General features: G+C 35.9%; 1 protein-coding gene across 1 annotated transcript in view; it reads left to right on the top strand.

Annotated features, from left to right (window-relative positions):
* KMO (kynurenine 3-monooxygenase) overlaps positions 1-27,432 on the top strand; it is a 57,053-nt gene extending 29,621 nt beyond the window's left edge. Inside the window, 12 exon segments of the mRNA XM_021715453.1 lie at positions 219-267; positions 4,431-4,518; positions 5,964-6,129; positions 9,241-9,312; positions 10,110-10,231; positions 12,232-12,379; positions 21,388-21,445; positions 23,409-23,491; positions 24,711-24,812; positions 24,903-24,962; positions 26,410-26,547; positions 26,550-27,432. Of these exon segments, the coding sequence (XP_021571128.1) occupies positions 219-267; positions 4,431-4,518; positions 5,964-6,129; positions 9,241-9,312; positions 10,110-10,231; positions 12,232-12,379; positions 21,388-21,445; positions 23,409-23,491; positions 24,711-24,812; positions 24,903-24,962; positions 26,410-26,547; positions 26,550-26,642 (1,179 nt within the window). The 3' untranslated portion in view covers positions 26,643-27,432.
* The last annotated feature ends 346 nt before the right edge of the window (positions 27,433-27,778 follow it).

Genomic DNA, 27,778 nt, shown 5'->3' on the forward strand with positions numbered 1-27,778 from the left:
AAGCATTGTGAAAGCCTAAGTGTGAACTTGTGTATTGTATTATATGTATTTATTTGGTTAAAGTGTTTTTTTTTTAAGTCACTTAGCTAAATGGTTATACAACTAGGCTTGTAACTTTCTGCTAGATAAAAGACACTTTTTATTGCAGAGTGAATAATTTAGAATTATATTTGTCCATTCTCTGGAAATAAACAGTATCTACTCTGTTTTTCTTGCAGTATATTCTTTCTCTAAGCAGAGAAAATCTAAACAACTATCTGTTGACTGGTAAGTCCATATTGGTTTTATTCACCAGTTGTCATTTTGAATAAAGCACATGAGATAATCCTATTGTAGCATAACTTATTAGCTTTGCTTGTGATTCCTTTTTATGGGTTATGGAGAACAAGATTATGTACATGACAAAGTTCTTCTTGAAAATATCAATGATCTAATTTTTTTCTTTTTTCTTTCTTTATTTTTTTTTTAGAGACAAGGTCTCACTCTGTCACCCAGGGTCGAATGCAGTGACGTGATCATAGCTCACTGTAACCTCAAACTCCTGGGAGGCTGAGGTAGGAAAATCACTCAAGCAATCCTCCTGCCTCAGCCTCCCAAGTAGCTAGGACTATAGACTCATGCTACCACACCAGGGTATTATTTTTTTAAAAAAATTTTTTAGAGATGGGGGAGTGTCTCACTATGTTGCCCAGGTTGGTCTCAAACTCCTGACCTCAAGTGATTCTCCCTCCTCAGTCCCCTGAGTTACTGGGATTATAGGTGCTAGCCACTGTGCCTGGCAATGAATGAATGAGTGCTTGCTCTCTGCTGAAGAACTTACAGTTTAGTGGAACAACAGATAAAACTGAACAATTTGCAAAGTGACACACAGATTTGCATTTCAGAAAGATGAAAAGTAGTAGTGTGAAGACAAAAGTTGTAATCTTCGGACAGTGCATCATCCCTGGGCACAAAAGCGAGGCCCTGGAATAAGTCTATAGCAATGTGGTTGGAGGGTAGGGTGTGCATTCATGATATCTGGAAAAGACCAAATAGATAGGGAGATATTGGAAGCTGGGAAAGAGGAAGGTGTGAAATATAACACTCAAATCTTTTAATTTGAGTAAATAAAAAGGCCTATCCACTAACTGAAGGCCATTGGATTGCAAATTAAATATGTAGCTTGGATAATTAATCCGATCACACCCATGTATCCCTTCCTAAATTCAAACCTAGGTGGTTGAAGCTTTTCCTCCTGTCAGCATTTGTACTAAACAAATGCATTCCCAACAAAGCATGGCACTTAAGTAATTTCTACTATCTTTTAAGCTAATCACTCTTGAGATAGTCCAGCAGCAGAGTTTTGGAGGACAGAGTTTCCACATGATTTATCTTTGTTTCTCTACAATATGTCTGTTGAATTGAATTGGATCTAAACTGGGAGGAGGCATACAATGAAAAAGCTCACTTTAGTTGATTCACCAGGGACTTAAGAGAGAGGATTTAATATTATCCTTAATTTTATTTCTTTAGTTAATTTGTAAGTCTGTCTTTTGGATCAGAAGATGGGTGGAGTGCAGCCAGCTTGCTGGACATATCTGTGCTGATCTTAAGAAAGCAAATGAACCATACAACCCCTTTTTATAAAGCAGTATCGCAGACCTATGACAAGTTCTTTCTAGCATTCTCTGAATTTATTAAGATAAAAATCATAGCATAATAGCAAACAATTGTTAAGACTCCAGGCACTATGTTCAGTGTTTTATACGCATCGATGTATAACTCTCCCAACAACAATGTGAGGTGGAAATTATTTTTATCTCAGTTTTACAAGTGGTGGAATGGAGGTGTAGAAAGCAGAGGTTGGTCACACTGTTAATAAGTGGTAGAAGCTGGATTTGAATTTGAGTCTGTACATTCCAAAGTCTATGCTTTCATTTATCACAATTTCTGCCTTTAGTATTATATATAAAACATCTACTAATACCAAGGAGCTAAGCCACGGGAAAGGTGCAGTCTTGGTGTATGCATTAGGAGTTCCTCTAATTGTCATTAGGAATGTGCTGTATGCCACACAATTTCATAAATGCCACAAATATGTGAATTGAATGAATGCAAATCTCTTGATTCCTAAACTTTGTTTGGCATGTTAAGTTCTTTCTTTCTTTACAAGGCATCAAGTGTGTGAGTTACTCATTCCACATATTTAATCAATTATAGATGCTCATTCCTCCCTAACTGAACAACCTCTCCTCTGAAAATATTGTCACTGAATCATTTCCCTGTATCAGCACTTCATTTGAATTCTGTCAGATGTTAATCATTGTTAGCCAAAACAAATCAAACCAAGGATATGTGGTCAAATAAGTTTGATGAATCCTGCATCAAACAAGTTTTAAGTCTTTTTTTTTTTTTGCAGTACTTCTCAGGGCTGTTACTATAGTAGACTGCATTGACAGATCTTCCAAGACAGCACTGTTTGACACGTAGCCACAAATGCCAGGCACATGTGTAATCTTAAATTTTGCATTAACCATGTTACAAAAACACTTGAAGAGAAATGGGTGAAATTAATTTTGATAAGATAATTTGCGGCCTGGCGTAGTGGCTCAGCCTGTAATCCCAGCACTTTGGGAGGCCGAAGAGAGGATTGCCTGAGACTAAGGGTTTGAGATCAACCTGGGCAACTTGGTGAGACCTCACCTCTACAATAAATCACAAAAACTAGCTAGGCGTGGTGGCATGCATCTGTAGTTCCAGCTACTTGGAAGACTGAGGCAGAAGGAATGTCTAAACCCAGCAGATCGAGGCTGTGGTAGCCGTGAGCGTCCCACTGCACTCCAGCCTGGGCTACAAGAGGGAGACTCCAACTCAAAAAAAAAAAAAAAGATAAGCTGCTATATCCAAAATATTATTTTTTCAATGTGTAAGCAATATAAGAAAATTATTCATGAGATGCAGGCATTATATATAGTTATGTGTATACATATACATATGTGTACATAAAATATATATACATATATATAAAATATATATATACATATATGTGTGTATGTATAAATATAAATATATCTCAATTCAAACTAGCCACATTCCAAGCACTCAATAGACACAGATCTCAGGACAGTACAACCCAAAAGTATTCTGTATTTCTCTACTGTCTTTGACCACAGAACAGTTTTTAAGGGAGTATATCCCAGGACTAATATTTTGTGAAAAATCCTTGAGATGTAATTCTGTTCATTTATGTAAAAAATACATTTTTATAAAAGTTTGTTTCACAAACACAATTTATGTTTCTAAGATATGTACTTAGTGTATAAGGTAAACTCTGATTTCTCAAAAGTTATTTACCAAAATATTTCTTATACATACATAAAAATTTCCTTGACTAGGGTCTCTCAGATTTCAATATTCTAACATTTTCAATCTCATATTTAAGGAGGTTAACATCTTCAAATCCCAAATCAAACTCAAAGCAGAAAAAAATAAGACAAAAACTGAAATGAAGAGGGGAAATAAGTTCTTTTGTTTTTTTCAAATTCAATATAATTTTTATTTTTGTTTTCAACATACAAAAAGCTGTGCATATTAATGCATATAACTTGATAAGTTTTGTCCTGAATTTTTTACTATGGGTGATCTCAGGCATCCTACCTTTCCTTCTAGGATGTTGGTGACTCCCTTTTTAAGACAAAGAGTTTTGAACTAAATTATATCTGAGGTCTATTTCAGCTCTAACACCTGCATTCTGATTTGTACCTTTAAGAACAATAAGTCTATTCATGAGCATTAATAGGACAAAAATCATATTTTAAAACTATAACAAGAGCATGATTAATAGTTTCGAAAGTGAAATTCACTCAATTCTGTAGTCTACTAGCAAGCAGAACAGAAAATTACTAAAATAATTTAGTGCTGTTGACTGAGATGTTTCAAATCTTCTTGCTTATTTTATCCTCTATTTCACTGTTTGATTTCAAAGAGACTTAGTATCAATAATATCTAGTTGTGACAACTTCAATCAGAAGCCCAGAGGACTTGCTTTAAAAAATGATATATAAACATACACAATATGAGGAAAGGAGTTTGACTGAATATTTCCAATCACAAATAAAGACTTAAATCAGAGGCAACTTTTGAAATATGTAATGCATGCTTCCTTCCCAGATAGTTAACAATTACAGTGATATAAAAGTTTGCACAACGGAATTGGTTGGATTATTTTTTGAAATAAGGATAACTGATTTTTATTCATCCATTTTACTACTAAATTATGCTGGCACATTTGCCAAACAGTTGTCAAACACCATTTAAACTAAGTTGTTGCATCATTAAGGATAAATACCTCTATCATACTGTTCCCAGGAAATGTTTAATATTTCAATTTGGCTATGTGAAATAAAACTTTGACAGTTCATGTCTATTTGCCTTCTTTCTTGTTTCCTCAGCTGCCGAGAGATTCCCCAATGTGAAGGTGCACTTTGGCCACAAGCTGTTGAAATGTAATCCTGAGGAAGGAATGATCACAGTGCTTGGGTAATCAAGGGTCGGGATTGTTACTTCAGAGGTAAAAACTTGGAGTGGAGAATTGTATCTATAAACTTGCTCTTTGGCTCTTTTGAAAGAGCTACACGATTACTGAAAGGGTAATCCAAGTAGATTCTAGATGCAAGGAATTTTAGATTAAAAGTAGGCCCTTGATGCTTTCTAAATATCAACACCAGGGATTCTCCTAGATTCTCCTGCTTGCTCACCTTCCTGCAATACTGCATTCCACACGTGTAACCCTACTCTGTTTCAAATGTTCTCCTCCCTTGAAGTAGTGATCCGCCGCTGCCCTGCTTCTTCTGTTTTCTTTCCAGGTGCCATTCTCTGCCTCTCCATGGCAGATTCTATTTCCTCTAAAGTTCCAAATCTCATATCTCTCTCCTGGGATAGGTCATGGATCCACAATCACCGATCCAACCAACACCTGTAAATTCACATCCCTAAAGTGAACATTTCTGGTTGAGGTCTCTTTCTTCATTCTCAATCCTTATCAAAGTCCCAGTCAATTAATGTTAATTTCCCATCAAACATCTTTGCAGGAACATCTTGCTATTATCTCAAACATATCTAAAGCCTTGATTATCTACTTCTCCTAAAACATGTCCCTTTACGACTTCCCCAATACTAATGCCCAGATAATTAGAACCATCCTTATGTGCCTTTTTTCCTTTCTCTCCCATTAAATTTCTAAACACTCCCTAGACTTCCTTACTCCCTGTTGGCTTCAGAAACTTCCTCCTGTTGCAGGATGGTACTTTAGGCTCTCATCCCTGCAGGTGTAGGCTGTTGTTTCACCTCATCGTTGGTTTCCCATCCCTTCTGCATTCTGCCTCCACTTCAAACAGCCAAGCAAGTTTTCTTAAATTACCACTCTTCAAATATCATGCCTCTAATTTAAAAAAAAAAATTCATTTTCTTCCTTTTGCCAGAATAATGTATTTAAACCTTTTAACAATCAAGATTCCCTTTTCCTTCCTTTCTCTCCCCACAATGTATTGCCTTCTGATACCCTCCACTCAAGCCAAACATATTGCTCCTAGAAAATCCAGGTCACAACACTGCAGTTCTCCATACCTCCATGCACACACTTGGAATGTATGAATGTATTGTTCTCTCATATCCTCGGAACACCTTGCTCTGTTTTCAAGATGCTCTTCCTTCCTGCCAAGAGCTCAACTCTTATCACACTTCTATGGCCTAGCATGGCTTTATCAATCAGCATGGCTGTATGTTCTCATTCTTATAAGTAAGCTCATAACTGGCACAAGTGCTTTCATCTTAATTTTTTATCTTTTGACTCAAAGCTCTCAGTCAGACATGTACAAGTTTTGTGAGTCATCCGTTGAGTCACTACTTTTCATAATGAAGTAGAGGTACATCATCATTTTCACCACTAGACTTTTTTTTAAAGATAGTTCATTCTGTGTTTTCAGGTCTGACAATGTTCCCAAAGATGTCACTTATGACCTCATTGTGGGATGTGATGGAGCCTATTCAACTGTCAGATCTCACTTCGTGAAGAAGCCTCGCTTTGATTACAGTCAGCAGTACATTCCTCATGGGTACATGGAGCTGTCTATTCCACCTAAGAATGGGGATGTAAGTCCTCTCCCCTTCCTATCTCCTCTCTACCCATTCCCTCCACGTGAGTGTAAAAGCATATTTCAGTGCAGTGATTGTCAGTAGCATGTCTTAATCAGTTTTAAGATCTGTAACAGCACTTTGTGATTAACAATGACCTGGGTGCACAGATACCTCTGTAATAATATCATTCCCACTCCTTTACTTTTGATATGCTTTCTTGAGTGAAAAAGAAAGGAGACTAGTAACAACTACCCACTAGAAACACACAGGGCATTAACATTAACATAATAATATTATTTATCTATGCTCTCTTGGGAGAAAAAATCAGGTCTGAAATCAATTCTCCAGTATACCGATATACCAGAGTTCTTATAACCATAATTAAATCCAATAATAGTTATTAAATAAGGTGACCAGCAAATTGTTGCCAAGAGATTTCCATTCTGCTTTTCTCATTTCCTAGTTCCCACTGTTATATCATATGTAATTGAAGGCATATAAATGATTTGCAAATTTTTATGTTGTCATAAGCAAATAAACGTAGAAACTTGTTAAGGAAACTTAAAATACTAACAGAAGCAATGAGGATATTGGCTCACAAGTGAGGATAAGTAAATAATATGGAATACTTGATTTGCCTACATGGCATCTGTTTTAAAGATAGTGATTTAATCTGTCCTATCTGAAATTCAGATAGCTAGCTGTAAAATAAGCTAGTCAATTTGGGAGAGTGGTGTTACACACCAACAAACTATACCAGCCAGTCAAACCCATAATTTTGCCTTTCTATTTCTTCCTTCTGGTTAGAAATATATTCACTAGTTTTTCAATGTTTATAATAAGGTTTTTGAGTGGGACCTGTTCTCACGGCCCTGGATCTGATAACTCCAGGTTACAGTATAATAGAATTCTGTTGAAAAAATTGTCCCAGACTTAAGAAGAATTGTGCCTGTCAAAGTAGATATAAAGTAGTACTTTATTTTCTAGGTGTGCATAATAAATAGTAATGGTTAGTGGTTTAAAAGAAATAAAAGTCTCCACTCTCTCAAGAAACACTGTTTTGACATAGCAATATGACCCAAACATGGGAACATTTTGACATGGCCCAAAAACAATTTTATGAAACTGTCTCTGTTTCTCTATCTTCTTTTTCTTTGTTTTTTTCTTTTTCTTAATGCAGTGTATGCAATATACACTTGCATTTCATTTCTGGTGGACACTTGCATTTCATTTCTGATGGTAGAATTGAAGGTAATAGATGGTGTGAATGACTTATGGGAACTGCATGGGAGACTCATCTTAAAGCTGCTTTTGTACAGCTGGCAGACAATTTTGGCTTAGACTTTAAGTTTGGAAGGATTTGCAGTGAATGGGGCAACGGGGCTTATGCTGATCCTGACCTTGAGATTGCTAGTGGATAAAGATATTTATTGAGAGCATGACTTGATGATAAGGAAGCTGAATTTTTTAAAATCAGAGTCTCACTCTGTCACCCAGACTGGAGTGCAGAGGCACGCTCACAGCCACGACACCACAGCTCAAAGCTGAAATTTTAGAAGTGTTTTTTCCAGAGTCACATAACATCATTTGTTTCCTATAACATAAATAGCAGAGAGGAGTCTTGTCTCTTTAGTGATTTCTCTACAATGCCTACAAAAACAGCCTGTGTAACATTAAAATGTTCTAGGTATCCAATCTGCTATATCGAAATGACACATAAACGATTCTCAAAGTCAGTGAGGAAGACAGGAGGTGTATATCTTCCAAGCTGTTTTAATCAGTACTTCTAACCTGTACTATTGCAGTAAATGATAAAATTGGTTTCAGCTATCATTTCTCCTCCTTCCTTACCTTTTAGAGTTCTAAAAGGTTGTAGAAGTGGTCAGAAGATAACACGAGCAAAAAGCAAGGATATTTGCCTGATCCAGGATGGTCTCTCACTACTCATCTAAAACACTTGGATCGTGTATGTCTCCTCCACTTGGCTCAATGAGTTCACCTTACCAGAGGCCACAGCCCTTTTTGCATCTTCTCTAATCTATGCTTTTCTCTTCCGCACAGATTCCTTGTTTTAACCACTCCAGCCACACAAGTTTTACTGGTCAAGCTTTTATTTATTTTACTTTTAATTTGTCACCAAACCACTTTTTGTCTTTCAACCACTTATATTGCTGCTAAAGAGAACTTACTTGGTTTTTTGTATGTATCTATTTTTCTTATTCTACTGCACTGAAAGACCTTTGAAGTCAAAGAGTTATGCACTTATTAATTTTTATATCTGTGTGGTGGGATTTTTGGTGAGGTTCTAGGGCTAAAAAAGCTAGGAAAACACAGTCCCTTCTCCTAAAACAAATAACTATAGCACAGTTTGAAAATGTTACTTGGGAGACTGTGCTGTTGTGTTCTTCTTACTCTGTAAAATAAACATGGAAGGTGCTCTCTAAATATTTGTACAAAGTGATACAAATTTGAAATGGTTGGAAAATTGATTGCATATCTTAATGTATATAACACCTCTGGGAACCTTCAAGATTTGGATCAATTGGGTCTTTGGGTCAATTGATTCACCCAAGCAATCAATAGTTACACAGGCTGTTTTTGTAGGCATTGTAGAGAAATCACTAAAGAGACAAGACTCCTCTCTGCTATTTATGTTATAGGAAACAAATGATAAGAAGCTTGTTTGTAAAATGTTTGGGGCTTATGATATTTAAACTTAAGATCTTTCTTTCTGATATAGATAAGTACTGAAATAAAGTAAAATACATGTGTGTATATATATATATATATATATATACCTAAACACACATGTATATTTTTATATATATTTATATATATTTTTTATATGTGTGAAGGGAAGAGAAAGAGAAAGATACATCTTATTAAGCATGTTCTCAAATCTTGAATTGTACTAGGTATCAAAAACCTGCCTAAAGTTGAGTTGATAAAGATAGAGCACAAAATATTATCTAAGACAACTTATATGGAGCAATAGACGTGCACATCACCATGCATATGTTACTGGTTTACTCATAAATTACTGTGGAAACAATTATACAGCAGAGTCCGTTTTATAGATGTGCAATATTAATCACTAATCAAATATGTATGTTTTTTCCCCTGCAGTATGCCTTGGAACCTAATTACCTGCATATTTGGCCTAGAAATACCTTTATGATGATTGCACTTCCTAACATGGTAGTATAGAATTTCTTATCAATTGTAATTTTTGCATCTATAATTAATGTTTTTTTAAATTACTTTTGTACTTAGTATGTGCAGACCTTACTTTGTCTATTTAGTGATTACATCTTTGAAACTTCTGGATTACTGAGAAAGCACTTGAAAGAATTCCAATTATTTACTTTGGAAAGGAGATTTGACTTACATGAATAAGTAATGGAAGTTTCTGTGTGGTGGTGTCTGTCATCTCTACTGAAGACAGTGTAGGAGGAAATGGCCCCCCAGTAAAGTCAAAGAGATTTAGGTTCTATATTAGGAAGTGCTTCCAGTCTTCAAGGTCTGTAGGACATTTGAATACACATTATCAAAAAAGAACATGACTTTTCTTTCATTAGACCCTAGAGACTTTTTTTCTATAAAGATATGACTATCTGTTTCTCTGGTTGGTCTTTTTCTCTCTATTGGTATCTGTCCTGGGATCTAGTACCTATTAATAACATCTTAAAAGAAAGAAAGAGGGATATCAAATCCAACCAACCTATTGGAGTGTAGTGTTTGCTTGGTAAAAACGGAGCATTTACAATATAGAAATTCTCTTAATAACCAAGGAAACCAAAGAGCACCCCTAGAACATGACAGAGCTTTTCTTTGGGAATGAGAGAACAAGAGACAGTGTCTTTTCTGTCTGCTTAGACATTCCTTCCAAGAGCTCCTTGGTCATAGGAAGAAGCCCTGAGATTTAGGACTCTACCTTTAGTGCCAACACCACCTGGCTCTCTGTTCTCTCTCACTCAGTTTTCTTTTTATCATAGAGCAAATCATTCACATGCACTCTGTTCATGCCCTTTGAAGAGTTTGAAAAACTTGTAACCAGTAGTGATGTGCTGGACTTCTTCAAGAAGTGCTTTCCGGATGCCATCCCTCTAATTGGAGAGTAAGTTACAAGATATGCAATTGTGCCTTTTGCTCCATCGGTTTGTTATTACAAATTCAGATAAAGATTACCCACCTTATTTAAGTGTTGGTAAAATATGATGAATCATGCAGTGTCATGGACAGAAACTCACATGAGAGCAAAAGTCTAAGTGGATATTGATGTTGTGCAGTGAGCAGGAATTCTGAAGAAACTCATGCCATGGTCAGTTTTTCCAGGAAAGAAGAATCATGAATGTTCCTAGGCTTTTGTGCATCTTGTGCAGGCCCCTCAAATCCCTTGGGGCTCAGTGTGCCACAGATACTGGCTGTACTTTTCCTACTGGCAGATATACAAATCCTTGGCACAAAATTGCATTTGGCAGCCTCAAGTCTTAGATCCACCACTTACTAGCCACACCAGCTTTCCTATGTTCCCCTTGTGGTAAATGGTCAATAAATAACAGTACCTGCTCCAAAGGGTTGTTGAGAGAACAACAATGAAATCACACCTATAAGTCACTCAGCACAGAGTCTGGCACATATTAACTTGCCCCCAGTAGCTAGCTGCCTGGTTAATTATCTGTTGCTCCTTAGCCCGTGTCAACATCAACCTTCACAAGGACCTTGTCATGCATTCTCACTCAGTGCTTCTGCTCCCACTGTCCCTCCTCCTGGAATCCAGCTCAAATTGCACCTTCAATGATATCTTCATGAAGGCATCACAATGCTGCAGAGAATATTTCTTGGTTCAGGATACTATAACAAAACTACCATAGATTGGGTGGCTTATAAATGATACAAATACTCACAGTTCTGAAGGCTGGGATGCCCATAAGGTGCCAGCAGATTTGGTGCCTGGTAAGGGTTCGCTCTTTGGTTCATAGATGAAAGCCTTTTCACTGTGTCCTCACATGGGACACGAGAAGGGATATGGGATCTCTCTGGGTTTATTTGTTTGTTTGTGTTTTATAAGGGCACTAATTCCATTTACGAAGGGTCCACTCTTAAGACGTAATCACCACCCAAAGGCCTCACCTCCAAATACCATCACATTGGAGATTAGTGTTTCTACACATGAATTTTAGGGGGACAAACATTTATCCTACAGCAGAACAAGATTTTAATACTGCTTCTGCCCCTTATTTCCTTGTGTCTCACCTTTAAAATGGGTATCAGAATGCCTATTTTAGGACAGTTGTGAAAAAATGAAGTGAGCTAATTATGTTAAAGGAATAGTCCACTGCTGGCCCATAGCGGGTCTTTTAAAAATCGGTAGTTCACATCCTTTCTTACAGACTAATTCAGCCTATATTTATCCTTCTTTAACTGTGAAATCTCTGCACACCAAAATTAGCCCTTATGTACTTTTAAACTGGTTTCATGATTCTTTTAAACCCCTCCGGTCATATTTAAAAATTTTAAAGGTATGTACTTTTGCTCTACTTATTACTTCCTCAAAAACCTCTATAGATGCTTTTTAAATATTAGGCTTTTTGTATACTTTTTACCATAAGCACCATAGATCACTTAAACCTTTTTTTCTATCTAGAATTTTGTAAGCTTTGACTAACACATTCAAATCTCCCCAATTCTAGTTTGATTACTATTGTCCATTTCCATATACATAAGGATTCACATTAACTTTAATTTCAGTTTGTTGCTGTCTAATCTAATGTACAACAGCATTTGATTGATTTTTCTATGAAAACTTAAAATACAGCTGTGTATTTGAATGACTCATGTGCATGATCATGAAGTTTTCATGGCATATAACACAGAAATATACAAATTATTTAAATACACCAAACTTTTTTCTTTTTGGATGAGATTATCATTGTTGCAGACCAAGAAAGTATTTACGACAATGGAATTTTAGGACTGGAAGAAACTTCAATTTTTCCTTTTCCTGTTTTCTTTCTAACATTCTTATGTGGCATTAAATTCAGTAAATCTGAAAGAACCTAGCAGTATTTAATATCTAATTAGACATACACACATTCTGATTATTTTCCTTTGAAGGAGAGCTCTGGTGCATGATTTCTTTCTGTTACCTGCCCAGCCCATGATATCTGTAAAGTGTTCTTCATTGCACTTTAAATCTCGCTGTGTACTGATGGGAGATTCAGCTCATGCCATCGTGCCATTTTTTGGGCAAGGAATGAATGCGGTAAGTTCTTTTCCCTGGGTAAGTCCCTGAGATATTGCTGGGTAAATCTTAACTAACAAGTCTTAAATAAAAAAATATACGTATGACTATCCCCACACAATCCCTAAGAACAGTTAATTCAACCATCATTCCAGTTTTTTAACTAGATTGATTACCAACTCTAGTCAGAATTTGAATTACTTGTTCCAATAATCCATAGTAGAAAAAAGCAGAAAGTAAAATACAGTCAGCTCTTGTTACCTTCCGGGGATTGATTCCAGGACCCATGTGGGTACCAAAATCCACAGATATTCAAGTCTCTGATATATAATGACATCGTATTTGTATATAGCCTACAGAAATCCTCCTCTATACATTTTGTACTTTTTAATAAAATGTTCATTATAAATTATTATGGGCACATAATAGTGTTTTTGTTTCTATTTTAGATTCAGGGAGCACAAATGCATGTTAGTTACAGGGACATATTGTGTAGTGGTGAGGACTGGGTCTCAAGTGACCGATTCCTCAGATAGCGAGCATTTGTGTCTTAGGTAGTTTCTAAACCCTAACCTCCCTTTCCACCTCCCTTTATTGGTGACCCCAGTGTCTATTATTTTCAACTTTGTGATCATTTAGCTCCCAATACAAGGGGTGTCCCACCAAAACCAGAATTACCTTTTGGAGGACGAGCTTCTTGTAACACAGGCTTCCCTGGCTAGGTAAGTGTTCCAGGAGCCCATTGGCATCAATGTACCAGCTAGCATTGTGGGAGGCTGCATTCAGGTTCAGTGAGTTTTTTTTTTTTTTTAATTTTTTTTGGAGATTTTCAACACATTTGCCCATTTCCTGATGGGTGATTTATGAATGTACCTGACCACACCATGCTGAATGTTCAACAGTTTTTGACCAAAAATTGCATGACCTCTGTACCGCACCCTCCCTGTTCACCTGATCTCACTCCCAGCGCCTTTTATTGGGTTTGTTTCCCTGTGTGAAAAAAGTCCTCAAAGAGAAAGGTTTTGTCCACATGGAAGAGGTGAAACAAAAATGGCAGAAGCACTTTAAAAGGCATCTAAATCGACAACTTCAAAAACTGTTTTGAGTAGTGGCAAAAGCATCTCGATAGGTGTATTGCATCAAACAGAGAGTATTTTGAAGATGACAGAAGTTTAAACATGTAAGAATAAGTACACAATTTTTTAAATAAATAAATTCTGGGTTTTGGGGGAGTTCCCCTCATGTAAATGTGAACATATAGTGTTTGATTTACTGTTTCTGAGTTAGTTCACTTAGGATAGTGATCGCCGGTTCCATCCATGTTGCAGCAAATGACATGATTTCATTCTTTTGTTTTTTGTTTTTGGCTGCATAGTGTATATATACCACATTTTCTTTATCCAGTCAATTTTTGGTGGGCACTTAGGTTGGGTCCATGATTTTGTTATTGTGAACAGTGCTACAATTCTCTTGCAACTACTGGTATCTTTTAAATATATTCATTTCTTTTCCTTTGGGTAGCTCTCTAGTAGTGGGATTTCTGGGTTAAATGGTATTCAATGTTTAGTTCTTTGAGAAATCTCCGACTGTTTTCCATAGAGGTTGAACTAGTTTATTGTCCTACCAGCAGTGGATAAGCTTCCCTTTTCTCTGCAACTGTGCCAACATCTGTTGATCTTTGACTTTCAAGTAATGGCCATTCTGACTGGTGTGAGGTGACATATCATTATAGTTTTAATTTGCATTTCTCTGATGACTAGTGATATTGAACATTTTTTCAAATGTTTGTTGGACACTTATGTGTCTTCTTTTGAGAGGTGCCTATTCATGTCCTTTGCCCCCTTTTTGATATGGTTATTATTATTTTTTTCATGTTAAGTTGGGAAAAGGACACCCTATCCAATAAATGGTGCTGGGAAAATTAGCTAGCTATATGCAGAAGGATGAAACTGGACCCCTATTTCTCACCATATACAAAAATTAACTCAAGATGAATCATCGACTTAAATGTAAGACGTGAAATTATAAAAATTCTAGAAGAAAACCTAATAAACACTCTTCTGGACATTGGTTGAGGCAAATAACTTATGACAAAGACCCCAAAAGCAATTGCAACCAAAACTAAAATAGACAAATGAGACTTACTGAAACTAAAAAGCCTCTGTACAGCAAAAGAAGTAATCAACAACATGAACAGAAAGCATACTGAATGGGAGAGAATATTTGCAGATTATACTGCAAAAGGCTAATATCCAGAAACTACAAAGAACTCAAACATAATTGTTTTATATATTTATGCAGTTAGTGTAATGTTTCAATACAGGCATATAATGTGTAATGAGAAAATCAGGGTAATTGGGGTATCTGTTAACTCAAGCAGTTATTATTTCTTTGTGTTAATTCTATTCTTCAACTCTACTCTTTTAGTTATTTTTAAATATACAATCAATTTTTGTTAACTGTAGTCCCCCTATTGTGCTGTCGAATACCAAACCTTATTCAGTCTGACTAACTGTATTTTTGTGTCCATTAACTACCCCGGTTTAATCCCCCACTTCCCACTACCCTTCCCATCCTCTGGTAGCCATCATTCTAGTCTCTATCTTTATGAGATTATTATTATTATTATTATTATTTAGCTCCCATGTATAGGTGAGTAAATGTGATATTTGTCTTTCTGTGCCTGGCTTATTTTTCACTAACATTATGTCTTCTAATTCCATCCATGTTGTCAAAAATGACAGGATTTCATTCCTTTTATGGCTGAAAATATTTCATTGTGTATATGTACCACATTTCCCTTATCCATTCACCCTTTGAAGGACACATAGTTTGATTCCATATTTTGGCTATTGTAAGTAGTGCTGTAAGAAACATGGGAGTGCAGATATCTCTTCAATAAACTTACTTTTTTTCTTTTTGGATATATACCCAGCAATAAGATTGCTGGACCATATGGTAGTTCTATTTTGATTTTTTTTTAATTTTTTTACATTTTTTTGAGTTGGAGTCTCACTCTGTCACCCAGACTGGAGTGCAGTGGCCGCTCCCAGCCACCGCAGCCTCAACCTGCTGGGCTCCGGCGATCCTTCCGCTTCAGCCTTCCAAGTAGCCAGAATTACAGGCATGCGCTACCACGCCCGGCTGATTTTTTGATTTATTGTAGAGATGAGGTCTCGCCTGCCCAGGCGGGTCTCGAACCCGCGGGCTCAGGCAATCCACTCACCTCAGCCTCCCAAAGGCGCGGGATTACAGGCTGAGCCACCGAGCCCGGCTCTATTTTGATTTTTTTTTTTTGAGGAACTTCTATACTTTTTTGTGTGTATTGCTATAAATTTATTTCTTAGTCCTGCTTTTGCTATATCCCATGGGATTTTGTGTGTTGTATTTTATTTTCATTTGTTTCAAGAATTTTAAAATTCTCTCTTAATTTCTTTATTGACCCAATGGTCATTCAGTAGGATATTGCTTAATTTCTGTGTATTTATGGTTTCAAAGTTTCCTTTGTTATTGATTTCTAGTTTTATTCAATTGTGGCTAGAAAAGATAGGAAGGACCCCTCAAAAAACTCAGAATTTGTTTATTAAAAATTGTGTATTTATTCTTACATGTTTAAATTTCAGTCACCTTCAAAGTACTCTCCGTTTGTTGCAATACACCTATTGAGAAGATGTTCTCACCGATCAAAACAGTTTGTGAGCTTGTCACTTTTTATGCTTTTTAGTGCTTCTGCCAATTTTTGTTTCACTTCTTCCACATCAGCAAAACATTTCCCCTTGAGAATTTTTTTCTCCCAGGTACACAAAATAAAAAGTCACTTGGGGAGAGATTGGGTGAATGGGGAGGGCGAGGCATGAGGAGGGTAATGCCATTTTTGGTCAAAAACTGCTGACCGTTCAGCACTTGTAAATCATTCATAATGAAATGGGCATACTCATTGAAAGAAATCTAAAAGGAAAAAAATATTCACTGAAGTCAAATACAGCCTCTCACAATAATGCTAGCTGGCACCCTGATGCAAATGGGCTCCTAGAACACTTCCCCTCCTAGAGGGAGAAGCCTATACTACAAGGGTCCACCTTCCAAAAAAATAATTCCAAGTGTTTTGGGGGTCTTTCTCATACTTGATATAATTTCAAACTTTTTAAAAAATGTTTTGAGACTTGGTTTGTGATCTAACATATAGTCTATTCTTGAGAATGTTCCATGTGCTGAGAAGAAGAATGTGTGTTCTGCAGCTGCTGCAGGAAATGTTTTCTAAATGTCTATTAGATCCATTTGATCTATAGTGCAGATTAGTTCCAATGTTTCTTTGTTGATTTTCTGTCAGGATGATCTGTTCAAAACTGAAAGTGAGGTGTTGAAGTACTCAGCTATTATTGTATTGAAGTCTATCACTCTTTAGTTCTAATATTTGGTTTATACATCTGTGTGCTTTTAGTGTTGGCATCATAGATATTTATAATTGTTACAATTCTCTTGTTAAACTGACTCCTTTATCATTATATAATAACCCTAATGACCCTCTATGTCTGTCATTAGAGTTTTTTACTTGAAATGTGACTTTTACTTGAAATGTGATTTACTTGAATCGCAAGTAGCGATTCCTGCTTTTTTGGTTTTCATTTGTTTGGAATATCTTTTTCCATCCTTTTATTTTCAGTCTATGGGTACCTTTATAGGTGATATGAGTCTCTTGTAGGCAGCATATAGTTGGGTCTTATCTTTTTTATCCATGGAGTTATTCTATGTCTTGTGATTAGATAACTTAGTTCATTGAAATTCAATGTGATTATTGATAGGTATGGAATCGCTACTGCCATTTTGTTATTTCTTTTCTGGTTGCTTGGTTGGTCTTCTCTTCCTCTTTCTCCCTCCCTTCCTCCCTCCCTTCCTTCCTTCTTTCCTTCTTATCTTGCTTTGTGTAAAACTGAGTTTTTCTCTGGCAGTATGTTTTAATTACCTGCTTTTTATTTTTTGTGCATCATTTATAGATTTCTGTATTGTGGTCACCATGGTGCTTGCAAACAACATATTATAACCAATTATTTTAAACTGATAACAACTTAACTCTGATTATAAAGAAAACAAATGCCAACAAATGAAGAGAGAACTACAATTTACCTGCATCCTCCCAGGTTTTTTTATTTTTAATGTGCTATTTATACCTCCTAATACTGTCTCTCTCTTAAAATGTTGTCATTATTATTTTTGATAGATTTGTCTTGTCTTGTTTTGTTTTGTTTGAGTCAGAGTTTCACTCTATTGTCCATGTAACTGTCCAAGCTCACTGCAGCCTTGACCTCCTGGGCTCAGGTGATCTTTCTGCCTCAACTGGGAATACAGGCATGTGTGCCACTTACCCCAGCTAATTTTTCAATATTTTTGTAGAAACAAAGTCTTGTTATATTACCCAGACTGACTTTGAACTTCTGGGCTCAAGCAATCTTCCCTCCTTGGCCTCCAAAGTGCTGGGATTGCAGATGTGAGCCAACGTGCTCAGCCAATAGGTTCATCTTTTAGTTTTCCTACTAAAGATATGAGTAGTTTACTCACCACAATTGCAGTATTAAAATATTCTGTATTTGTGTACTTACTATTACCAGTGAATTTTATACCTTCAAATGATTTTTGTTGTTGTTGTTTGTTAATTTCCTTTTCCTTCAGATTGAAGAATTCCCTTTAGTATTTCTTGTAAGACAAAATTCCTTAGCTTTTGTTTGTTTGGGACAGTCTTTATTTGTCCCCATACTTGAAGGATAATTTTGGTGGACACAATATTTTAGGTTAGAAGATTTTATTGCTTTTTTCCTTCAGCACTTTGAATGTCATTACACTCTCTTTTGACCTATAAGATTCCTGCTAAGAAATCTGCTGCCAGACATATTAGAGAGCTCCTTTATATGTCATTTACTTCTTTTCTCTTGCTACTCTTAGGATCCTTTTTTTTAATCCTTGACATTTGAGTATTTGATTAATATATACCTTGAGGTCATTTTATTTAGGTTGAATTGTCTTGGGTAGCACACTTCCTAGTGCTCTATGATCTTCTTGTTCTTGGATAGTCATATGCTTCCTTAGTTTTGGAAAGTTTTCTTTTATTATTTCTTTGAATAAACTTTCTCTCTCTCTCTCTCTCTCTCTCTCTCTCTCTCTCTCTCTCCTCTTGAAGGCCAGTAACTGTTAGATTTGCCCTTTGGGGGCTATTTTCTAGATTTTATATGTTTGCTTCATTTTATCCTCCCAAATGTATATTTTCTTAGATCCTGTCTTCAAGCTCACTAATTCTTTTTTCTGCTTGATCAGTTCTATTGTTGAGAGATTCTGATGAATTTTTCAGTTTGCCAATTAAAAATTTCAGCTCAAGAATTTCTGCATGATTTTGAAAAAAACATTTCAATCTCCTTATTAAATTTTTCTGATAGAATTCTGAATTTCTTCTCTGTGTTATCTTGGTATTTGTTGAGCTTCTCCAAGACAGGTATTTTGAATTCTCTGTCTGAAAGGTCATAAAATCTCTGTCACTCTACAATTGGTCACTGTTGTCTTATTTTAACTCTTTTGGTGAGATCATTTTTTTTTCATTAATCAGTATTTTTTTATTATGGTTTTGTGGGGTAGAGATCATTTTTTTATTTGTTTGTTTTTTTTTCTGGTGTTCTTGATGCTTACAGACATTTATTGATGTCTGGACATTGAAGAGTTAGGTATATATTTTAATCTTCACAGCCTAGGTTGCTTGTACCCATTCTTCTTGAGAAGGCTTTCCAAGTATTCAGAGAGGATGAGTATTGTCCTATAATCTAAACCTATGGTCACTGTAGCTATATTGGACCTAGGGAGTACCCTAAGTCCAGGGATGCTGCAACTCTTGCCAACTCTTAGAGGCACTCCCTCAGTGGACTTGGGTAAGATAAGGGAGAATTCCTAAGTTACCAGGAAAAGTCTCCTCTTCTCTTCTTTTCCCCCAATCAAAAGAAGTCTTTCACCATGCTGAGCTATCTAGGGGAGGGGTGGCAGCAGCACTTCCTTGGCTACCACAGTTGGTACCGCACTGGTTCACACCTGAAGCCAGAACAGTACTGAATCTCATTCAAGAGCTATGGTGATGATAACCTGGCTACCGCTGATGTTTATTCTAGGCTCAAGGGCTGTTTAGTCAACAGATTGTGAACCTTTCCAGGACTTGGTCCTTCACTTTAGGGCAGTGGATTCCCTTATGTCCCAGGGTGAGTCTAGAAATGCTGTCCAGGAGCTAAGGTCTGGAATCAGGGGCTTTAGGAATCTGCTTGGTACTCAGTTCTACAGTGACTGAACTGGTACCCAAGTTGAAAGACAAAGTTCTCTGTACTCTTTCCTCTCCTTTCCCCAAGTGAAAGGAATCTCTCCCCAAGCTGCTTTTTCTTGAGTTGGGGGAGAAGGCCCTATACACTTTAAATCAACTCTAGATTACTTATAATACACAATACAATGTAAATACTATGTTAATAGTTGTTATACTGTATTGTTTTTTATAATTGCATTGTTTTTCTTGGTCCTTTTTTTGAATATTTTTTCATCTAAGCTTGATTTAGTCTGCATATGTGGAACCTGAGGGTATGCAGGCTGACTGTTCAGTATTATTTTATTAGAAGAAAATGCTCCAAATTTATAAACTTGGCTATAAGTAATACAAGATTTAATTATTAAAATGTATGTTTACTAGATATTATACTTAAGTATATAATATTAGTCTCAAAGAAAGAAAAGAAATTATGTTTCTTTTCCACTTTTTCATTCCAAAGGAAAGGGAAGCATGATTGACAGGGTTAAATAAAACTATGAAGCTGATTAGATGTTGAACACCAGTGCCTTCATGAAAATTTCTCTATTCCAGCTAAAAAAAATTTCAGAAAAGAAATAGTGTTTAAAAACTGAACATTAACTTCAAGGAATTCTAAATTTATTGTGTGTGTGTGCAGGTGTGTGCATGCATGCTAACTAATAGCTTTATAATTATAAGTCATATATTGTTTTGGTGACTGGGATATAGTCCAAGTAAAAATAGTTTGTGAATCTATTCAATTATATTCTCCACAAAGCAGTGGTAAACATTTTGTTCCTTACAAGCATAAGAAGACATTAATCTTAACTTAGTGGATAAGTGCCTAGGATCTGGCATTAGGATACCTAGTGCCAGGATTTACTATAAACACATTCTTGCCCAACTTACTTATCTTTACCTCCTTTGTGTCAAATTGGAATTTTAATAATGTCTACCTCAGAGATTTGTGGAGAACAAATGAATTAATTTAAATATAGTATTTAAAACTATTATCTCAGCCCCATATGATATCTCCCATTATCAAATTCCTATAGCATTGGGTCTATATAATTTATTTAAGTAAATTTACTTTCTCCAGATATAATTTCTATAATTTATGTGAAAAAATACTTTATTTTAAAACTATCTTTATATTGTCTTTAAAACTATAGCTTGAATTCCTAGGAAACAGGAAACAGGGTTTTCAATTTTCTTATTCCTCTCCGCAGTTAGTATAGTACACTACTAATGTGTGCACTTTTTGATATTGGAAATTTGCTTTTGTCTTGAGTTATAAGTACTAAATTAATATGGGAGTGGTTTTATTCCATTATTGAATCGCTCTAAATGTGAATCTTAAAAACTTGAATAGCTTAAATATAATTCTAAGACTCATAGTAAAGAAATACAGTTATTTGTTCTTCTCAAAGAAGCGATGAAATTCATCAAAATTGCAATCATAATTTAAAGTCTTGATCAAATTCCAAATAATTATAACCAATATATAGTGTATATATAAACTGGACAAAGACAGCACCATCAATCATTCAGCTGATGGTCTTTTACAATCATAATCAATGCCAGTTGACAACTCAGCTGCTATATACTGGCTGAGGGTAAACAGCTTATGAATTATACCCACCATAATGGAAGATCTGTTCAAAATTGCCAAGAATTTTTATTAATCCCAGTTTATTTTTTCCCTTTTTTTAAAAAATTGTTTCAGGGCTTCGAAGACTGCTTGATATTTGATGAGTTCATGGATAAATTCAATAATAACCTTAGTAAGTAAAATTTCTCAATTGGACCTGTACTAGCTCTGCTGATTAATTATGGACGTTTTTATGATTCTTGATGACCACAAACTCGTGATGTGTATTCTCTGTCCAGAATTGAATATTTTTCTACTAACAGCCTATTCCATGGTTGTTACCCATTATCAGGTAATGAGTACCCAGAAAGGGAAAATAGTTTCTCTTAAAGTTTGGATGTGGAGGTCCATGCAGTGATCCGCACAAAGATAAAAGTTCAGAGTAACAGAGCATGGCTAAGATGTGCCGCTTTCTCTTTCTTTTCAACCTAGGTGAAACCCTCTGCCCGCATTTCTTATGGCACATCTTCAGAAATACTCTGAGAAGCTCTAGTCCTTTCTTGCTTTTTGCCCTATTAAAGGTTGCATCTGATTCTTTATTTGTTTTTTGATTAAAATTCATTCAGTCAATGTATACTAATTTACAAATATTGAAATTTTGGGTTTGTATATGTAATTCTGAAATTAAATTACATGTGTATAATTATATATGTAATATGTAGCTCTCTATATATTACATATATAAAGAAAGTACAAATAGTAGCCTAAGAAGTGGATAGCCATTTTGTACTTCCAAGTATCACATATTCTCAATGGCTACCTGCAAATTTAAACCTGTTTTACGTAAAAGAGAGACTAAAAGAACTGGCCTTAAACTTACAGCCAGATGCAAGTCCTGACTCGTTAATTTATTAGCTGTGTGATCTTGAGCAAGTCGCTTAATTTTTCTAAAGCCTCAGTTTTTTTTTCCTTGTATTAAGTGGAGTTAATAACACCTACTTCAGAGAGTTATGAAGATTTTAAAAAATAATTTATATGAAGCTTTAAAAAGAAAAAAAAACCTACCATAGAGTAAGCTGAGAGTAAATGTTTGCTATGGTGTTATAGGAAGTTACTGGACACTGGTGCCTGGGTCTGAAGTGATTATGGAATGCCAAGGAAAATTTCTTTTTTTTTTTTTAAATCTTTCTTTCTAGTCATCTCACTCAGATGCTTAGGATTCAGAGGCACTTTTGTTTCCTCCCTTCTTAACCCTCACATGATTGGTTTGCACTTGACAGTAGAGGTGGATGAAGATTTTATGTGTTGAAACATACTGTCAACACTGGGTTTGGGTACTAGGAAACAAAGATAAAACAATAATAATTGTGAAAAATAATCATAACTAACATCACTGATCATTTACTGTGTGTTAGGTATCTTGCTATTTTTAAAATGTACTATCTTATTTGATCCTCACAAAAAGCACGTAGCATGGGAACTATTCTTGTCTGCATTTTATAGCTGAGAAATTAAAGCTTAGTGATGGTTAAGTAACTTGCCCAGAATCATGTATTTAGGAAGTAATGAAGCTGGGACTTGAACCCAGATTTTCTGAAGTTAGAAATGATGCTTCCAATAGCAAGAGCTGTTAGGCTGTATGGAAGTCATACCAGTTAGTCATTCATCTGTCAGACATTTATTCAATATTTACTATCTATCAAGTTAAGATTTCAAACATGAACTAGGAGCTGCTCTTTAGGAGCTCACAGAACAGTGGAGGATCTGATGCTTAAGCCAATAAGGTGTCTTGGGTACAATAAAACAAGTATGAACAGGGCACAAAAAAGAAAGTAGCAATTTCTAAGAGGAACTGGGGGTCATTTACATTCATTTACATGAACTGGTTTCTGAAATAAGAAAAAAATCATGATTTTACTAATCAACAAGTATAATGTATATTAATTTATTATAGGCTTTATTTAATTACAACAGAAAATGCTCTGTGTATATTGTTCAGTAGTCATGGATTATTGGTCACATAAAATGGTTACATAGTTTTAAAAGATTAGAAAGAACACTGGCAGTGAATTTACCATTTAACTTGACCTGAGTAGAGTCCAGCACATTTTTATAGACTGTTTTTGAAAAGATGTATTATTTAATTTGTCTTCTAGGTATGTGTCTTCCTGCTTTCTCGAGATTTAGAATTCCAGATAATCATGCAATTTCAGACCTATCCATGTACAATTACATAGAAGTGAGTGAGAAGGTTTGGCTTTATTCCATGAGATGATTCACCGATTTTCTAACAAATGGTCTTTTATTTTTCTTTGCTCCAGCCCTGTCTCACGCATGCTGTGTAAGAATGGGTACAGACAAGCACATGTGTGCGAGAGCACGTGCACACACACACACACACACACACACACGCACACATACACACACACAAAGACTTGGGCGTATTGTGACTATGTAGCCAGTGTCAATGACTGATACAAACCATAACTACTTATATTACTTCAGAGATATTTAGGAGATAATGAAGTTGGCAAAGTCTCTGATAATTTACATGCTTAAATCTTAGACATTTAGGACACTTAGTAATATGGTATTTTAATGAAAAGATAACTTTCAGATGGTTAACATTTAGAAAATCCAAGAAATGTTAAATGATCTTTTCACTCAACACGATAAAAAGCATATTTAGAGTAGCACTGAATATACTTTGGAGCCTAATGCACTGAAGAAAAAAAAAAAGTATAGTACCAAAGAAATTCATGGTCAGAAAGAGTAATGCTTTTAAGAAAAACATATTGATTACATTTTGAACCAGTCACATGAAAAGCTCATAAGTGTTTGTGATCAGTTTTTTAAAAATTAGATAAAAGAATTTACAAGATAAGTTTGAAGAGAATGACTAGCTATTTTCCATTTCTCCTGAAGACAGAAAGTGAACTTTAATTTGAGCAGAATTGTATTATATGTGGTGAAGAAAATTCTATAAGACACTAGGAGGCTTTTTTGATGAACCTTGTCTGAGTCATTAAAAACAGAATGATATTTGTCCTGAATAAGAAGTTGGCCAAGACAGACATATCTTTAAACAATCTCTTGTTGTCATGAAAAATGTTACAAATCAACCAGGATGCAACAGAAAGTTTGTCAAATCTTTGACTAACAGTTCACAGAGTACCCACAGTTCTGGTTGAACAAACCCTCTGCCAACATAGAGTTGACTCCTGAGCAAAATAGACTTCCCTGACAGGTTTTATGTAATTGCTGTGCATTTTTATGATAATGTTCTATGCGACTGACATTTACATAAAGGGACTGGGAATTACTACTATGAAAACAAAAATTTATTTGGCCACTTTGTGTCTAGTGTTGTAATGACTCATGAAGAGTAATAATAAGTTGCACTAATAAAATAGATGTACTTTGTTCAAAAGTATTTAAGATTCTTAACTTCACTGCAGATGCGAGCACATATCAACTCAAGGTGGTTCATTCTTCAACAGAACATAGAGAGAGCTCTTCATGCTCTTATGCCATCTACAATTATCCCTCTCTATTCTATGGTAAGGTCTGGATTTAAGACATCTCCATATTTTAATCCCCTGTTTAGTTGTTAAAGAATACACAAGAATACCTTTTAAATTTCCCTGCAGGTCACCTTCACCAGAATAAGATACCATGAAGCTATGCTACGCTGGCATTGGCAGAAAAAGGTTAGAAAGATTACACTTCATTTTTTAAAAAATATGATCTGTTGGAACATCATAGTATTATAATTCTGTTTATTTTAAGCAAATACAGAAATGATAGGACAGACACCAAATGTTTACTTTGCAAACAAAAAATGTCCTAAGCACTCAGAGGGCAGAGTCCTTACTGAACAACACTACACAGAAGAGGCAAAGAGAGAGGCTTTGAGGGAAAGACATTCTAAAAAGAAACTCATGTTAACATTCCTCAGCTTTTTATTTTATTTTGGCAATATGAAGTAGTTGTGATTTTGCTTCATGCAATATTCGTATGGGTTTAATTTTTAAAACTGGACCGAACTGAATGATTTATAAAGCATTCATTTTAATGTAATACTATGATGCATTTGTTTTGGATAGAGATGCCATTAAATGGAATTCAGGTTCCTGAGCTTCCACTTTGGGAATTTTACAATTTAATTCATCCAACAAATAGCTTGCATGGTGAAGAACAAGACACAGACCCTACCCTTTGCATAGCTCAGAGGCTAGTGAGGGAGACGGACAACTCATTGGAGAGGGATAAGCTGCCCCTGGGGAGAAGGGAAGTGGACCAGGGCGGGAGGAATGGGCCAAGGCTTGGGAAGGCTGAGGAAACATGAGCAACACACCGGACTGGGAATGGCAAAGATTTCCATGGAGCTGTAAGGCAGCACAAGTGTGTGAGAATGGTCACTGGAGTAGCTGGAGATGTAGCAGGCCTTCCACGTCTGGAATACTATCTTGAGGGAAACGGGGAGACCAAGGAGGCTAATAGACTCAGGTCTCGATATTAGAAGGATTACATTGCTGTGTGAAGGATGGATTGGAAACAATCAAGATTTATACATACAAGATAAATAAAATAGGGTCCCTGCCCTTAAGGAGCTGAAAATCTAGAAGGGAAAAAAGAGGCAAGCAGACAGTTAGAAGACAGGATAGTAAGTGCACCTGACCTAGTCTAGAATGAACCTTGGGCCATTGTTTATTTACAGCTGGTGTTTAAAGACTTTGGGTGAGCATGTCTTCTCAGTTGCAGAGGCCGCCAAGCCCACTACTCTTCTTATGGATACTTTGTGCAGCAAATGAGATGTGACCATTTTTGTGGCCATGGCATAGTACTCTCCTAAGATAATTCATTCCTAAACTGCAGGGTCTTTTTTATGGTTGTACAAAGACTGACTGCTAAGAATTCTGCATACAGAGCATGTGGATTCATGAAGTTCTTGAGAGGGAGGGGGTATTAAGTTCCCAATTCTTGACCTTATTGTGACCATATCAATTCTTTACTTGGTGGTCATGCAGTTAAATTGATGTTTCCGGTTAAAGAACAAAAAAGAAATTGTTTACTTCTTTGCCATTTAAGAATTAGATCTATTTCAAGATTTTAATCTCAGGACAAATGCAATGAGAGTTCGTGATGTCTTCACAGGTGATAAACAAAGGACTCTTTCTCTTTGGGTCACTGGTAGCCATCGGTAGTACCTACCTACTTCTGCACTACGTGTCACGAAGACCTCTGAACTACTTGAGAGGACCATGGAACTGGATTGCGTACCGCTGGAACACAGGCTATGTTCCCCTACAAACTCCATGGAGTCACTAGAACAAATTCCCAATCTCATTAGCAGAAGATCAAAAGGTTCTGAGGTAGCAAATGCTTGATTTCTGTAAGACTAGAATTAAGGATCTGAAACATGATTCCATTACCATATTTAATTCACTCATGGAGTATAGTTGTCAGCTTATAATTAAATTAAATGTAGAATTTTTCCAAATGTTAATTCTAATTAAAACTTCTTAAAAGTTGCAATATGCAGCTGTGTGTTTGGTCATTTAACACTTAGAGTATAGGCACACAGGTTGAGTCATTCTAAATAGAAAAATGCAGTGACTAAGATCTCATTCACTTCTCCAAGAGTAAAGCCCCAGGGGCCTTAGGGAAAACACTAATCATGCTTTTTCTTTAAAAGGCATAATAGGAGTCACAACAGGATTGGCTCAATATCCGGGCCTAAAAACACAACTTGTTTAGTATATTAACTACACTTTTTATTACCTGAATGGAATATATCTAATCACAGGGCTCAGATTCACTAGATAAGACCAGAAATGTAAATGAGGAATTCAGGGTAGTTCTAGAGCATTACAAAATAAATTTATTTTATTTTCCAGTCTTCAAATGCCAGTATTGCCTTCTAGAGATAAGAAAAAGGCTAATAATGCTACACTATGTGAAGCATAGGAAGGGCTCTTATCCATAAATTCAATATCTACATATACAGAAGAGTGGAAAGGAAAAAAGAAATACAAAGCCATATTTTATTCCATTTCTGGGGGTCCCTTTAGATTCTTAGAAGCAATTTAGTAACTTATATTTGAACAGCATACTGTGGCAGAATCATCAATAAATTGATTTTTAAAAGTACATTTAGTGGACCAGGTTCGGTGGCTCAGCCTGTAATCCCAGCACTTTGGGAGGCCGAGGCGAATGGATTGCCTGAGCCCACAGGTTCGAGTCCCGCCCAGGCAACTTGGCGAGACCTCATCTCTACAGTAAATAAAAAATTAGCCAGGTGTGGTAGTGCGTGCATGTAGTTCTGGCTACTTGGAAGGCTGAGGCTGAAGGATCACCAGAGCCCAGTAGGTGGATGCTATGGTGGCCAGAAGCATGCCACTGCACTCCAGTCTGGGCGACAGAGTGAGACTCCAACTCAAAAATAAACAATAAAAAAAATAGAATAAAGGTACATTTAGTGAAAACATTTTCTTTGATTCTTTCTTTCTTAATAGACTGACAG

The sequence above is a fragment of the Carlito syrichta genome, unplaced genomic scaffold, assembly GCF_000164805.1.
Source record: "Carlito syrichta isolate Samal-C Ts95f unplaced genomic scaffold, Tarsius_syrichta-2.0.1 Scaffold307123, whole genome shotgun sequence".
NCBI lineage: Eukaryota > Metazoa > Chordata > Mammalia > Primates > Tarsiidae > Carlito > Carlito syrichta.